This window comes from Neomonachus schauinslandi, chromosome 4, assembly GCF_002201575.2.
Source record: "Neomonachus schauinslandi chromosome 4, ASM220157v2, whole genome shotgun sequence".
Classification (NCBI taxonomy): Eukaryota; Metazoa; Chordata; class Mammalia; order Carnivora; family Phocidae; genus Neomonachus; species Neomonachus schauinslandi.
The window spans coordinates 180973221-180989856 of record NC_058406.1 but is presented as its reverse complement, the minus strand read 5'-3'; the positions used below and the strand labels follow the sequence as shown (position 1 = coordinate 180989856).

The 16636-nt window shown below is 43.8% G+C and overlaps 1 protein-coding gene across 1 annotated transcript in view; it reads right to left on the bottom strand.

Moving 5' to 3' along the window:
* KHDRBS3 (KH RNA binding domain containing, signal transduction associated 3) overlaps positions 1–16630 on the bottom strand; it is a 187275-nt gene extending 170645 nt beyond the window's left edge. Inside the window, exon 1 of the mRNA XM_021688479.1 lies at positions 16482–16630. Coding sequence (XP_021544154.1) covers positions 16482–16569 — 88 coding nt within the window. The 5' untranslated portion in view covers positions 16570–16630. The remainder of the gene's footprint in view (positions 1–16481) is intronic.
* Between the last annotated feature and the right edge of the window lie 6 nt (positions 16631–16636).

Below are 16636 nucleotides of genomic sequence, written 5' to 3'. Positions count from 1 at the left end.
ATAATTAGGATCCCAGAAGAAGAAGAGAGAGAGAGAGGGGCAGAAGGTATAGTGGAGCAAATTAAAGCAGAGAACTTCCCTAATTTGGGGAAGGAAACAGGCATGAAAATCCAGGAAGCACAGAGAACCCCTCTCAAAATCAATAAAAATAGGTCAACACCCTGACATCTAATAGTAAAACTTACGAGTCTCAGAGACAAAGAGAAAATCCTGAAAGCAGCTCGGGAGAAGAGATCTGTAACCTAAAATGGTAGAAACATTAGACTGGCAACAGACCTATCCACAGAGACCTGGCAGGCCAGAAAGAACTGGCAGGATATATTCAGAGCACTAAATGAGAAAAATATGCAGCCAAGAATACTATATCCAGCTAGGCTCATTGAAAATGGAAGGAGAGATAAAAAGCTTCCAGGACAAACAAAAACTAAAGGAATTTGCAAACACGAAACCAGCCCTACAAGAAATCTTGAAAGGGGTCCTCAAAGCAGAGAGAGAGCCTAAAAGCAACATAGACCAGAAAGGAACACAGACAATATACAGTAACAGTCACCTTACAGGCAGTACAATGACACTAAATTCTTATCTTTCAATAGTTACCCTGACTGTAAATGGGCTAAATACCCCAATCAAAATCACAGGCTATCAGATTGGATTAAAAAACAAGACCCATCGATACGCTGTCTGTAAGAGACTCATTTTAGACCCAATGACACCCACAGATTGAAAGTGAGGGGGTGGAAAACCATTTACCATGCTAATGGACACCAAAAGAAAGCTGGGGTGGCAATCCTTATATGAGACAAATTAGATTTTAAACCAAAGACTGTAATAAGAGATGAGGAAGGACACTATATCCTACTTAAAGGGTCTATACAACAAGAAGATCTAACAATTGTAAATATCTACGCCCCTAACATGGGAGCAGCCAATTATATAAGCCAATTAATAACAAAAGCAAAGAAACACACTGAGAACAATACAATAATAGTGGGGCACTTTAACACTCCCCTCACTGAAATGGACAGATCATCTAAGCAAAAGATCAACAAGGAAATAAAGACTTTAAATGACACACTGGACCAAATGGACTTCACAGACATATTCAGAACATTCCATCCCAAAGCAACATAATACACATTCTTCTCTAGTGCCCATGGAACATTCTCCAGAATCCATCACATCCTAGGTCATAAATCAGGTCTCAACCGGTACCAAAAGATTGGGATCATTCCCTGCCTATTTTCAGACCACAATACTTTGAAACTAGAACTCAATCACAAGAGGAAAATCGGAAAGAACTCAAATACATGGAGGCTAAAGAGCATCCTACTAAAGAATGAATGGGTCAACCAGGAAATTAAAGAAGAATTAAAAAAATACATGGAAACCAATGAAAATGAAAACACAACTGTTCAAAATCTTTGGGATGCAGCAAAAGCAGTCCTAAGAGGCAAGTATATAGCAATACAAGCCTTTCTCAAGAAACAAGAAAGGTCTCAAGTACACAACCTAACCCTCCACCTAAAGGAGCTGGAGAAAGAACAGCAAATAAAGCCTAAACCCAGCAGGAGAAGAGAAATAATAAAGATCAGAACAGAAATCAATGAAATAGAAACCAAAAGAACAGTAGAACAGATCAACGAAACTAGGAGCTGGTTCTTTGAAAGAATTAATAAGATTGATAAACCCCGGCCAGACTTATCAAAAAAAAAGAGAAATGACCCAAATCAACAAAATCATGAATGAAAGAGGAGAGATCACAACCAACACCAAAGAAATACAAACAATTATAAGAACATATTATGAGCAACTCTATGCCAACAAATTAGATAATCTGGAAGAAATGGATGCATTCCTAGAGATGTATCAACTACCAAAACTGAACCAGGATGAAACAGAAAACCTGAACAGGCCTATAACCACTAAGGAAATTGAAGCAGTCATCAAAAATCTCCCAACAAACAAAAGCCCAGGGCCAGATGGCTTCCCAGGGGAATTCTACCAAACATTTCAAGAAGAATTAATGCCTATTCTTCTGAAAGTGTTCCAAAAAATAGAAATGGAAGGAAAACTTCCAAACTCATTTTATGAGGCCACCATTACCTTGATCCCAAAACCAGACAAAGACCCCATCAAAAAGGAGAATTACAGACCAATATCCTTGATGAACATGGATGCAAAAATTCTCACCAAAATACTAGCCAATAAGATCCAACAGTACATTAAAAGGATTATTCACCACGACCAAGTGGGATTTATCCCTGGGCTGCAAGGTTGGTTCAACATCCGCAAATCAATCAATGTGATACAATACATTAACAAAAGAAAGAACAAGAATCATATGATCCTCTCAATAGATGCGGAAAAAGCATTTGACAAAGTACAGCATCCTTTCTTGATCAAAACTCTTCAGAGTATAGGCATAGAGGGTACATACCTCAATATCATAAAAGCCATCTATGAGAAACCTACAGCGAATATCATTCTCAATGGGGAAAAATTGAGAGCTTTCCCCCTAAGGTCAGCAACGCGGCAGGGATGTCCACTATCACCACTGCTATTCAACATAGTATTAGAAGTCCTAGCCACAGCAATCAGACAACAAAAAGAAATAAAAGGCATCTGAATTGGCAAAGAAGAAGTCAAACTCTCACTCTTTGCAGATGATATGATACTTTATGTGGAAAACCCCAAAGACTCCACCCCAAAACTGCTAGAACTCATACAGGAATTCAGTAAAGTGGCAGGATATAGAATCAGTGCACAGAAGTCAGTGGCATTCCTATACACCAACAACAAGACAGAAGGAAGAGAAATTAAGGAGTCGATCCCATTTACAACTGCACCCAAAACCATAAGATACCCAGGAATAAATCTAACCAAAGAGGCAAAGGATCTGTACTCAGAAAACTATAAAATACTCATGAAAGAAATTGAGGAAGACACAAAGAAATGGAAAAACGTTCCATGCTCGTGGATTGGAAGAACAAATATTGTGAAGATGTCAATGCTACCTAGAGCAATCTACACATTCAATGTAATCCCCATCAAAATACCACCCACTTTTTTCAAAGAAATGGAGCAAATAATCGTAAAATTTGTATGGAACCAGAAAAGACCCCGCATAGCCAGAAGAATGTTGAAAAAGAAAAGCAAAGCTGGCAGCATCACAATTCCGGACTTCAAGCTCTATTACAAAGCTGTCATCATCAAGACAGTATGGTATTGGCACAAAAACAGACACATAGATCAATGGAACAGAACAGAGAGCCCAGAAATGGACCCTCAACTCTATGGCCAACTAATCTTTGACAAGCAGGAAAGAATGTCCAATGGAAAAAAGACAGTCTCTTCAACAAACGGTGTCGGGAAAATTGGACAGCCACATGCAGAAGAATGAAACTGGACCATTTCCTTACACCACACACAAAAACAGACTCCAAATGGTTGAAAGACCTCAATGTGAGACAGGAGTCCATCAAAATCCTAAAGGAAAACAGAGGCAGCAACCTCTTCAACCTCAGCCGCAGCAACTTCTTCCTAGAAACATCGCCAAAGGCAAGGGAAGCAAGGGCAAAAATGAACTATTGGGACTTCATCAAGATAAAAAGCTTTTGCACAGCAAAGGAAATAGTCAACAAAACTAAAAGACAACCGACAGAATGGGAGGAGATATTTGCAAATGACATATCAGATAAAGGGCTAGTATCCAAAATCTATAAAGAACTTTTCAAACTCAACACCCAAAGAACAAATGATCCAATCAAGAAATGGGCAGAAGACATGAACAGACATTTTTCCAAAGAAGACATCCAAATGGCCAACAGACACATGAAAAAGTGTTCAACATCGCTTGGCATCAGGAAAATCCAAATCAAAACCTCAATGAGATAGTGCCTCACACCAGTCAGAATGGCTAAAATTAACAAGTCAGGAAACGACAGATGTTGGCGGGGATGTGGAGAAAGGGGAACCCTCCTACACTGTTGGTGGGAATGCAAGCTGATGCAGCCATTCTGGAAAACAGTATGGAGGTTCCTCAAAAAGTTGAAAATAGAGCTACCATATGATCCAGCAATTGCACTACTGGGTATTTACCCCAAAGATACAAGCGTAGGGATCCACAGGGGTACATGCACCCCAATGTTTATAGCAGCAATGTCCACAATAGCCAAACTGTGGAAAGAGCCAAGATGTCCATCGACAGATGAATGGATAAAGAAGATGTGGTATATATACACAATGGAATATTATGCAGCCATCAAAAGGAATGAGATCTTGCCTTTTGCAACGACGTGAATGGAACTGGAGGGTATTATGCTGAGCAAAATAAGTCAATCAGAGAAAGACATGTATCATATGACCTCACTGATATGAGAAATTCTTTTTTTTTTTTTAAAGATTTTATTTATTTATTTGACAGAGAGAGATACAGTAAGAAAGGGAACACAAGCAGGGGGAGTTGGAGAGGGAGAAGCAGGCCTCCCGCGGAGCAGAGAGCCCGATGCGGGCCTTGATCCCAGGACCCTGGGATCATGACCTGAGCTGAAGGCAGATGCTTAACAACTGAGCCACCCAGGCTCCCTGATATAAGGAATTCTTAATCTCAGGAAACAAACTGAGGGTTGCTGGAGTGGGGGGGTGGGGTGAGAGGGATGGGGTGGTGGGTGATAGACATTGGGGAGGGTATGTGCTATGGTGAGCGCTGTGAATTGTGCAAGACTGTTGAATCACAGATCTGTACCTCTGAAACAAATAATGCAATATATGTTAAGAAAAAAAATTTTTTTAAGAAGACAGCAGGAGGGGAAGAATGAAGGGGCGGGAATTGGAGGAGGAGACGAACCATGAGAGATGATGGACTCTGAAAAACAAACTGAGGGTTCTAGAGGGGAGGGGGGTGGGAGGATGGGTTAGCCTGGTGGTGGGTATTGAGGAGGGCACATTCTGCATGGAGCACTGGGTGTTGTGCACAAACAATGAATCATGGAACACTACATCAAAAACTAATGATGCAATGTATGGTGATTAACATAACAATAAAAAAATTTTAAAAAAGACATCGGTGTGGATAATAAGCTAAATTATAAGTGTGAATCCCATGTATCTAATTTAAAAATAAACAGGGTATACAAAACTCCCTATTAAAATTACTGAGTTTTGATTATAAAAAAAAGAAAAAGTAATCATTTTATCATGGTGAGATAAACACCCTCGGGAGTTCTATGAAATTATTTTTTCTTATTACTTTGCATATTGCACATACTATGTTTTTAAAAGACTCACATCTTGCAAATTAAATCCCCAACAAATCAACATGTCCAATGTGTCATAAGAAGTGGATATCCAAAATATCCATCTGAGAGGAATGAGTGGTCTGCAACAGAAACAACAGTTAATGAATCATGAATTCCCTCATCCAAAGGGCACAACTCTGACGTGCCCTCAGTGTGGATGGCATCGGAAAAGAGAGGCGAGGCCTGGTCCCTGCTCCCTAGTAGCTGAGAGCAGGGAAGGGCGGGCAGACTACGGCACAGTGCCTGTTTCTCTAAGTGTTGTCAGGACACAATCAGACACATCCGTTTCCATACGTCTCTGGCTGCTTTTCTGCTACAACAGTGAGTTGAGCAGAATGTACAGCCTACAGAACATCCCCTCCTGGCCTCCTACAGGAAGTCTGCGGGCCTACACGCAGCTTCCCGTGTGATCCCCCTGCAGACACACAACCACCTCCCACTGTCCAGAAGGGCCCAGAAGCAATGACACCCTGGCAGCCCAGATCCTGATGCTGAACGACCGTCCCACACTACGAGAAACCAGGCTCCTCGGAAGAAATGGCTGATTTAAGAGCCACAGCACAGCAACGACAAGATGTGCCTGGAACAAAATGCTGTTAGGAAGTAAAAAAATACTCAAAAGACGTAAGGGATGCTCCTGTCAATAGGACCCAGGAGCCAGATAAAGGGCTCCCCAATGGCCAAATCTGGGGCAATTTAATGGTCAATTTATACTGTGACAGTAAAGGATTATAACCAGTTAAATCAAGAACTTATTCGGACAGATGACCGCTGGAGGGAGGGGAGAGGGAGGAGGAAGGAGGGACAGAAACAATGGACATGTCCCCTCCAGTAGAATGTCAGGCAATCAATGTAGAAAGAGTGAGTGAACAAGATCACCATTTCACAGCTAGCACAGTAATACTTCGGCTAAGAAACACTGGTGGATGCTAAAATCTGTGAGGAAGAGTTTATAATGAGGAAGAGAATACTGACAGAGTCTCAAAGTAGCTCCCGCAAAGTACAAATGACTTACACAAGAAAAACAGTATCTTCCCAGCGGAGGCAACTGGCAGCCTCTTCACCAAGTAACCAAACGTCACCTCACAGGTAACGGGACAGACAGTGACACCGTGCGCCTCCTCATCTGAGTACTGAGGAGGACACATCACACCTCCGTGAATGTCCGCCAAAAGTGTACACACGTGAATCCAATATTAAGGAAACAGACAACCTGAACTGAGGGACATTCTACCAAAAAAACACTAGTGTGTGTAGTGATCAAAAATGCATGTCATGAACGGTAAAGGAAGACAGAGGAGCTCTTCCAAACCAAGAGACTAAAGACGTCTGCAGCCGATGGCACTGCGTGATCCTCAACTGCATCTTCTAAAAGACAAACGGGAGCAAAGAGCAAGATCGGCACGTGGACCGGCGAGGAGACCGTCGTACGAAGCAGTGATTAACTTCCTAAATCTGGTCCCTGTTCTCTATGACTGCAGTCACCTAAGAGAAGGCCCTTAATCTTAGAAAACACACACCAACGTACTTACATTCGTCGGGGTCCAGGGAGGTAACACAGGCACCTTCCCCTCCAGGGTGTCAGGAACGTAAGTAAATACACACGTGGGAAAATGTTCACAATTGGTGAATCCAGACAAATGGGCCTGTGGGGTCTCAGCACTACTCTTTCAACTCTTTTGTTTTAAAACTGTTTCCAAATAAAAGCTGTTAATGTCGAGAATAAGAACTAAAGGTGTTAACAATGGGAGGGGGAAGGAAAGAGGGGAGAGATGCACAGGACCACAATGCGCCGGGGGGAGGAGGAGGGGTACGAGGGCGTGATGCGAACACAGGGCAGACTGGAGTTAGTAATTAGCTGGGGGAGTCAGGAAAGGTCAGTGTCCCCGCCCAAGTGCTTCTCCTGCCTGCGGGGAGTGCTGCATCCAGCCGAGTCCTCTCGGAAGAGCACTCCTCCTGGCCCTGGATTGGCCGGTCATTCTCTGAGCCCCAGAAACCCCCCCACCTCCTCCCACTGCAGCGCTAACTCACTCTCAGAATCGTTCCCTCTCCATGTTTATCTCCCTCCCTGGATTACAGATTGCTGGATTAAAAATGTGAAATGATGATGATGATGACGACAATGACGATGAAGGCGGCAGTAGTCACTTACCCGGCACTTACTACACATCCCACATGACACTACCCAGCTCCCCACGCAGCGCGTGTAAACTGCTCAAAGAGTCCAACTGGCTTCACTTTTTTTTTTTTAATGACCATTTTACAGTCATGGAAACTGAGGCTGAGCAGGGATCGCATACCCAAGGTCACTACACGAAGTGGCAGAGTTGAGACGGAACTGCAACCTGACTGAAAACCGTCCCTCACCTCTCCTTCCTACCGAACAGCACGCTCCTCATCCCAGGATTTGTAGTTGGCAGCGGCTTGCACTTGAGAGGCAAACAAAAGGTGAGAAGGATTTCTCTAAGTGCTGCTCTGCTCCTGTTTGTGAGCATACCCAAACTCAAAGCAAGGAGCAGAGGAGGCACAAGGAGGGAGGAGAAAGCCGGCCCTAAGAAAACTGCCGGCAGATAATCTACTTGCCGGGAGATAAGCAAGAGCTGAGGTAGGAAATTCAGATACAAAAGATACCATGTGAGGAAGAGAAATACATAAATGTGTAGTGAACTCATACTAGATGTAACAAATATGTCCTGCATGTTAAAATCTTGAAGTAAAACTAAGTAACGTCACTGTCATACCACCCCAACGAGCCACGAGGCAGGCATCACTGCCTTGCGCAAATACGGAACACAGGTGGGAGAAAACGACTGGCCCAGAACACACAGCTACACCGAGCAGTGCGGGGCTTTCACAAATATTAGCTGAATAAACGAGTAAAATGAAAGAAAGCTCAGTATACATTCTGGAAGGCTTATGTACTCTATCCAGTATACAGCTCTACTAAAATTACAGAAAACGTAATCGTGGCTTTGTCCAGAATTTCTCCCAGGTTTTGGCCCTGGTATGGATCAAGCCCCTGACCCCAGGGGGAAGCAGTAACTTCTACAGCAGCTGACAAAGCTTTGGTTACTGTTGTTTGCTTCCCCATGCAAATCAAAGATTTTGACTCCTCTGCTCCAGTGTAAGCAACAGGACTATAATTTTCCCGCACAAAACGAACAAACTTGTGGCCAGCAGCCATCCATCAGACTGCCCTAACACCTTGAATACAGTTCTCAGTTCACGCTTTGGGGGCATTTTTTCTCTAGGGACGGTAAGCCCCCACCATGACCTTGCACAGGCGAGCTACCCTCTAACTCCCCCGACTACCTGCAGGGTGAGAAGGGACCTAACTCCCCGGGGCTCCCCGGATTAAGGCAGCCACGTGTGAGCACTGCCTGGGACACCTGAAGCACTCCAGACGGTGCCTACGGGACTGAAGTCATGCTTCTCTGCGAATACTGAAGAGAGCTACCGAGGATGCCTCTTAAAATCAGCAATGTGGAAGACTGATACAGGAAAATCAAAAGCAACGCCGGCCTGTGGACGAGCCAGTACAGCTCGAAGAAGCCGCGGGGCGGAAGGAGAGGGCAACCAGCTGTGCGCAGCGCCATCTAGTGGAGCGGGAGCAGAGCACAAGTGCCGATCGAGGGAGAAGGCCGAGCAGGCAAACCGCCCCTGCTCCCATCGGCTTTCCTCTCCAGGGGAGCTCGGACCAACAGTGGCGCCCCGTGTAAGATGTGTATCAAACAGGGTGCTCTCACATCCAGCTCATGCTCTTTATCATACCAACGAACAACATCAGTGAGACGCCAGGAGCACCATTTAAAGTCCTTAAAATAGCAGCAGGGGCTGACTGGTGAAAAATTACGGAAATGTAAAAAGTGATGGCAATGTACAGCTTACCAATTCAGAGCAAGAAATTTTGTGCTTGTGGAGAGGAGCTGCTGAGGGTCCAGCTATGTTTTAAGAGGTGCAGTCACAAAGCTGTTTATGGAAGCTCCGGGGTGGAACTGAAGCTTCTGGGGCTACTGTAGCTCGAGCAGCACAGGACAGCCAACCAGTGCTGCTCACTCCCCCGGGCATCACTAAGCTTCCCAAGAACGAGTCTGTTCTTCAGTCTTTCCTGCACTGGAAAACTAAACTCATTCTAATAACAAAGAATCACCCTGAGAGCTGAAACTAGGGGATTACGTTATTCTACGTTTTATGTCTGGAAAGTGACGCCAACACACACATCGGTCTCAGGTCATCATGTAAAAAGAGCAGGCAATGTTTACTAAGCACCTCTCATGTGTTAGACACTGCACTCATCTCATGCCTGAAACAACAGCCCTGCAGAGGAGGTAAAAAAGCACTCCCATTTTAAAGATGGGAAACCGAGGCTCCCAGAAATAAGTAACTTGGATAGGCTCCAACTAGAAAATCTTCACCTCCCATAATCACAGGCTGCCTCCTGCAGCAGCTCTTCCCTTGTTAAGTAACACTATTCCCCATGTAAATGCCATTCAGCACCCATTCCATGCTTCCACTGGTCACAGAGTTCCTGCCCCCTTTGGTCAGGCCACTGTGTGCCGCTCTGCACAGTACACAGTCCGCCCACTCACAGACCACCCCTCCCATACCGAGCAATTAATTTGAAGAGCTGCATGGCAGAGAATTTCCCATGGAAGTCAAAGATGAAAATCCAGCCGCGGTGGAAGCTTCCACCTGTACTTGGTGCTCACAGGTGAACTGTCTATTGTCTGGGAGGTAGGCAGGTAAGGATTTGAACCCTGGTTTACCACTTAACTTTCTGACCTTAGTCAAATAATTTGTTCTTCATGCCCTCACTTCTCTCATGTGTAAAATAAGGTAAAACGATTTACTCTTTTAACACTGTGAGAAAAATTAAGTGCAATAATGCACATAAAGCATCTAACCCAGGAAAAGTTCTTGATTAATGTTAACTATTACTATTAGCAATTGCAAGGCAAGGATATCGGAACATCCTCCCCACCCCCAGCCCACTGCCATCAGAGAGCCAAAACCAATATGTTCTTTTGTGTTCTTGGCACTCTTTTCCCCCCACTTTTTGAGCCTATTTTTAGAAAATGGAGAATTTCTAAACATACAATAAACTGACTACAAATCCCTGATATCATCCTTGTGACCAACTGTTTGTGATAAATACAGTATTAAAATATAAAGAGCTCTGTGCCTCGGAGAGGTTCCTTCAAGACACACAGAGCCTTTGTCTTAATGACTTTCCACAGTCAAAGTTTCCCTATTTTCTCCCTGTCCATTGAAACAAACATAATTAAAAATCCTTGCCTTGAATGCCTACCTAAGACTGAGAAGTGCTGCTGGAGAACACAGGGAAAAAGTGAACTTGCCTTTTTGGTAAAACACATTTTAGGGGGACCTCTTTTAAAAATTCATCATCACCAGTGGAAATTCCTAACTGGCTTCTATAATAAAAATTTCATTTAAAAACAATCTCGACTTCTGTCCTTTTATCTGTTTTCTTAAAGTAACCTATCAAAACACTGCATACGCAAAATTTCAGCCTGAATATTTAAAGTTGTGCACCTTGACTGGGCAAGTTGCTTTACATTTTGAAACTCAGATGAGTCATTTGAAAAAACAAAAGAGGCAGGCAGGGGATAAAACTACCTACCTTGCAAGATCTTTGTGAGGATTAGAGCTAATGCATAGGAAGCACCTGGCACAAAGAAGCCCTTAATTTGGCAGCTTTTATCATAATCATTATCCCCAATGCTAAGGAAAGCTTCTACTTTTTGGTAAAAAATATAAACCATTCTATCTTCACTCAGTGGGAATGATGACAACAAGCAAAAGGGTCTTGTGCTCTCAAAGCCACTGTGGGCATTCAGTGTGCAAGCCCAGTTGCTCCTCTGGTTTGGGGTGTCTGTTTGCCATCTGAGATCGCGGATTAACTCCTTCAGGTAAGAAGGCTTATTTGCCATGTAACAAGGGCTTCAAATTTCTGGTTTTAGTCTGCCATTAGGAATTTAGGGAAGGAGAGCTAACTGAATTAGCGCATACTGGCTTAATTAATAAGTTCCTTAAGAAGAAGAAAAGTAAATAAACATCTGATGCAAAGCAGACCTGCTAACATCTCGTTGTCTCCTGGGCCTTCTGCTGCTGGCCTCACGCTGCATCTCACTCAGAGCCTCTTTCTTTTGTGTCTGTGCCCCCATCAGCTGCCTTACAGCGACAACACTCTGAGTCTTCCACCCCCGTGAAAATTACAACACAACACTGAAATGAAGATAGGAGTGGAAGGCTGCAAGAGCTCCACGAGGTGCTCAAGACCAAGCCATGGAAGCCCAGGCCGGCCGCCCAGAAGCTGACATTCTCCCATGGAAGACAGAGGTCCAAATAACATAGTGTAAGGACAACCACACCATCAGAGAAGTAAGCACCGGCTGCTTTGGGAAAAAATGGGCCATCTAAATCCATTTGGGGGGAAGGAAGTGATCACAGGAGATCCCTTAGAGCAGAAATTCCAAGGGTGAGGTATAAAAAGGGATGTCATATAACTTGCCTTTCAAGCGCAGCCCAGCCATGAACTGCCAGCCCAGCTGGACCTTCTCCCTCTGCAGGCCAGTGTGGTTCAGGAAAGAAGAACAAAGCTTGCACCCTCACTGGGAGATTTTGCAAGTAAGTCACCCTGGGTAAGTCACTTTAGTTGATGGAGTCTCACTTTTTACAACTGAAAAATTGGGCTAATAACCTCTACATTTCTGGGCTGTTACAGTATTCAGATTACAGACATGACTTAGCACAGAGAAGAACCTCAAAGATGTCCCTAGGCTGACCAAGTTAAACCATCTAGTCACTCAACACTTCAAAAGGACAGTTGAAGGATAGTTGAGGACCTTCCTTAGGAAAGAAGAGGGCATCTACAAACTTGACACTCACTCTCAAATTCACACATGTGAGAACACTCATTTCTCAGGAGCGGAGTCTGCGTTCTTCCCTGGCCACCTCCAGGACTCAGCCCCAGGGCCTGGCACGGCAGCTTCTCAAGCAACATGTCAGTAATGACCAGATACCAAAACACTGTGACTCACAATCACTGGATCACCTGGAATCACAGCACGCTACAGGAAACTCAGAAATGGCATCCCATCCATTTTCTTACAAAAAACAATCAAAAATTCGGAAAGCCCTAAGAAAAACAATTGAAAACTAAAAAACCACAGCCTCCTTTGGATGAAACAGAGAATCACACTCTACATCTAAATATAATTCTGCAATTTCCATTCTCATTCGTCTCTCTTACTCCACATGTCTGACAACAGTCAAGCAAATCACAAACATTTTCCAAAAGGGGGTCACCAAAAATGAAATGTTAAGCCATCAGGTTTTGTTGAAAAAGAGGGCACATCGGGCCAAGTACTGATCCTCCCTTTATACATTTTTACCCCTCACATATATCCTAAGTAATGCTAAGAGGACTGATATTAGAGAAACTCATGTAAGATGAAAAATTATTATTCTGAAATACCATCAGAGAACTTTATCAATCTGGACACAAATAGACCACGTTAATCTTGAATCCTTTGCTCCACTTCCTCTTGTAACCAACCACTAAATATACCTTGGCAGTGAACCAGCCACCAAACCATATATTATATCAGATAATTAAAAATACAAGGTTATGTAATCTTATTTAATGGTTACTTGGCTTGGATTGAAAACCATCCAAAGCAGGAGCAGAGAGCTGGATTAAATTATAATGCATAAGACATTTCTAAAGATGTTTTTCATGAGAGTCAGTGCATCCCCTACTAGCAAATATAATACAAAACATGGGACGCTACTTTCATCTCCAATTAAACCTCCTTGGCAAGAAACGGCAATGTCAATTCTCTACAGGCATGGAAGTGAGGGAAGGGGGTGATACCAAAGCCTATTTTCTTTGATTCAGGTTGAACATTAAGTAAACATTAACCGTTACATTTGGTAGAGAAACAAAAGTACTCAGTATTTAGGGGGGAGGGGAGCCAGTTAGCCTGAGAAAATAAAAAGTCAGCAACTAATGCCCATCATGAAACACAAGCCTGGGAAAAGTATAAAAGCCGAACTATATGAGCACAGGAGCATATATCTTGATGTCATCCCAGCTCAAGTTCTTACCAAACATTATTAGAAAAAAAATAATTCAGCTAGGAGGCTGATCAATGTTTACAACTACTGAATTTTTAAAAAACGGCAACACCTCATTTATAAACTGTTTCATTATCGTGATATGTTGATTATGAAAATAATAAACTGGTCACAGGAGGGCTTTAATTCAAAAATGCCTCTTGGCCGGAGCATTAAAATCCTGTAGGATAAATCTGCTACCAATGTTTGTTTCTTCAAAAAGACCACTAGATAAGAATAGAAAGACACTTTTTTAGAAAATCAAGATAAGTCAACCAGAAACAAGCGTATTAATGATATTGATTTCTGAAGGGTTTTAAATTAGCATGTGCGAAGTATTTTATTCTATCTTTGCGGGAAGGCACAAGTGGCAAGAATAATGGCTTTAGGAGACTGAAGACCTGAGTTCAAATTAAATCTCAGCTGCCCACAAGCTTGCATAACTGGGTTCCTCAGCTGCCTCCCTAGAAAAATGGAGACATCAGTGTCGACCTCACAAGAGTGCAAGAGTGAGACAGAAACTGGACATCATGTGCCGTTAAGAGCCTTGGAAACTTGAACACACTCCACACAAACATGAGGTATCGCGTTCACTGCTGACCATTGTCACTGCATGAGTTACTGTCGGAACACTAACACCAGTATTGAAATTCAGAATAAACTCTGAAAAAAATAGTTTTTTTTCGAGGCAAAGAGTCAAAAACGCAGCTAAATAAGAATAAAAATACTTTTCTGTAGCCAATAACAAGACACTTGTCAGATTCAAAATCAAAGTTTTCTAATAACCATTAAAATTCAGATTTAAGATACTATTTTAGAAATGCACTTGTAATTCTGGAGTTACATAAATGAGCATGATTAATATTTTAAATGATAGGGCTTTGCTTTCTGGATATCAGCTTATGACTTAAGGGGAAACATGTCTGTCTGAAGTAATCTAAATTAACAGTAATAAGAGCACCTCAGTAGCACCCTTTCCTTCTTTCACATAATTGTTCAATGTGAAAAATGTACTTCTTACCCAAATTACACTTTTTATGGGAAAGTAAGGTAATCAGATTTAACATCTAAAAAAAAATACTAAATGGCAATATTGTCCAATATCTGTTTCAAGTAACTAGAGGCCATTAACACCAGTAGAAACAGAAAGCGAGAGAATTCTGAATGTATTAGCAACACGGTACTGTAACATGGCACAGAGAAAAAAAATAACTTTCAAAATAAGATAACTCTTACACTTTTAGTTAATCTGTTTCCTTAACTGAGTACAACATAACTTTGTCAGCTTTATTAAAAAAAAAAAAAAGCACTTGATTCCACAATCTAGGATATTTCTAATGCCGCTGATCTCACACAATGTACAAAGAAATTTCTTTCACAGAAATGACAGCCCAGCAGGCAACAAAAGATATATGTAAATCATAAAGAGCAAGGAGTACAAGCCTAACTGCAGAACAGTTCAGAAGAGCATGGGAATAAAGCTGAAAATTCTTTTTCTCTAATTTAAGAATGTAAGCCCATCACTTTTTCACAAGCCCACTTTATTAAAGAAATAAAAATAAGGTTGCAATTAAAATGGGAAAGCTCTGTAAACTGATTTCTGTTCTACCGTTCAAACAGCATTCATGCTTAAATTCTTGGAGATACTGAGTCTCTCCACTACCACCATCAGTCGACAACACCCTACTCTGAAGAACTGGTTGAAACAGGCAAATGCTGGAGGTTGCTATTTTAAAATATAGACATCTATATACAAATAGAATATGTCTGCCTCATCTTTCACTTCCAACAATAAAAGAGCCAGGGCCAGCATTAAGATCAGCAGACCCGATTTAACTCGGGGACCACAAACTGTCACTGCACGGAGTGATTCATGCAAAAGGTAACAGATCTGACCAGATAATGTTTCGGCCATCACCCAGAGAAAAAGCAGACCAGTGGCCCCCAAACCCTTCTTTATCTGAAACACGGATTAACAGATACAGAAGGAACTGAGGACTGCTCCTGGGAAGGCAGGCTTGATTTACCATCCATCCCAGATTACTCAAGAAGCTGGAGGAAGAACAAGCCAGGAAATACTGTCCTAGGTAGGCACGCCTCCATATGTCCCTGTATCCCGGTGCCCTGTACTTCCCAGGACTGTTCACACCCTGAGCTGGCTGAAGCAGTGCTGAAAGGGATAGGCAGCAAAGACCCTTTCCCAATCTTCCCAACCCCTAGCCAGCCCCCAGTGACAGTGACCCACCCAGAGCTTCCCAAAGAGAAGACAGGCAAGCCAAGAACGGCGCAATTGCGTGGGCCTCTTCTCCCCTACCAAGCCCTCCAAGGGCCAGCTTGCAAGCCTTGGCTGGAGCTGCCCACCCCCAGGGAGGGCATACCACCCTACAAGGGTGGCTATAGCCTTGGCATGGAAGAACAAGAGGGAAAGAAGAGGAACTGGGCTCTGCCACTAGGACCGCCGGGTCCCTCTCCTCTGAAATGCTCAGGGTCTGACCCCAAACCTCCCCCAAGGTCCTCAAACTTTACTAACAATGCAAGCACCTGTTCCCTTCACCTCGTGTGCATTTCATCTCCTCAGATCCTTCCATTTTGCTCCAGCTCTTTCTCCAGTTCCCTGGACAAACCAAACACACTAGGATCCCTGAGTCCCTCACAAACTCCCCTCCAATGAGATCATTCAACCCCCGCCCCGCCATATCCCCCAGATGTTCGCCGTCCCCCACCCACAAGTTTCCCTCGGGTATCCTCGAGTCCCCAAAGATCTTCAAGTCACATCCAGCCTTCTGCCCCCCGCCCCGCCAAGCCTCCCATAGGCATATCTCCTCCCACCCCAACCCCCGGTATCCCACGTTCTCCCCGGTCCCCACCCAAATGCCCCCAGATTGCTACCTGGGTCCCCGCCCGCCTCCCCAGGTCTATTTCCAGCCAACCCCACAGGTCCGCCTCCCAAGCGCCCTGCATTTCTATCCGCTCCCGACCCTCCCCTGTCCCCCGGCCCCAACGGCCGCTGGCGACAGTTAACGGCCGGCCGGCGTGCGCTCTCACCTTGGTTCACCAGCCGCAGAGCGTGCGTGAAGGAGGGGTCCAGGGAGTCCTTCTCCGCCATCAGCTCCGGCAGGTACTTCTCCTCCATGCTCGCCGGCCGCCGGGCCCGGGACGCCGACGCGCGGCAGGCGAGCAGCGGCCGCCCCACAACCCCC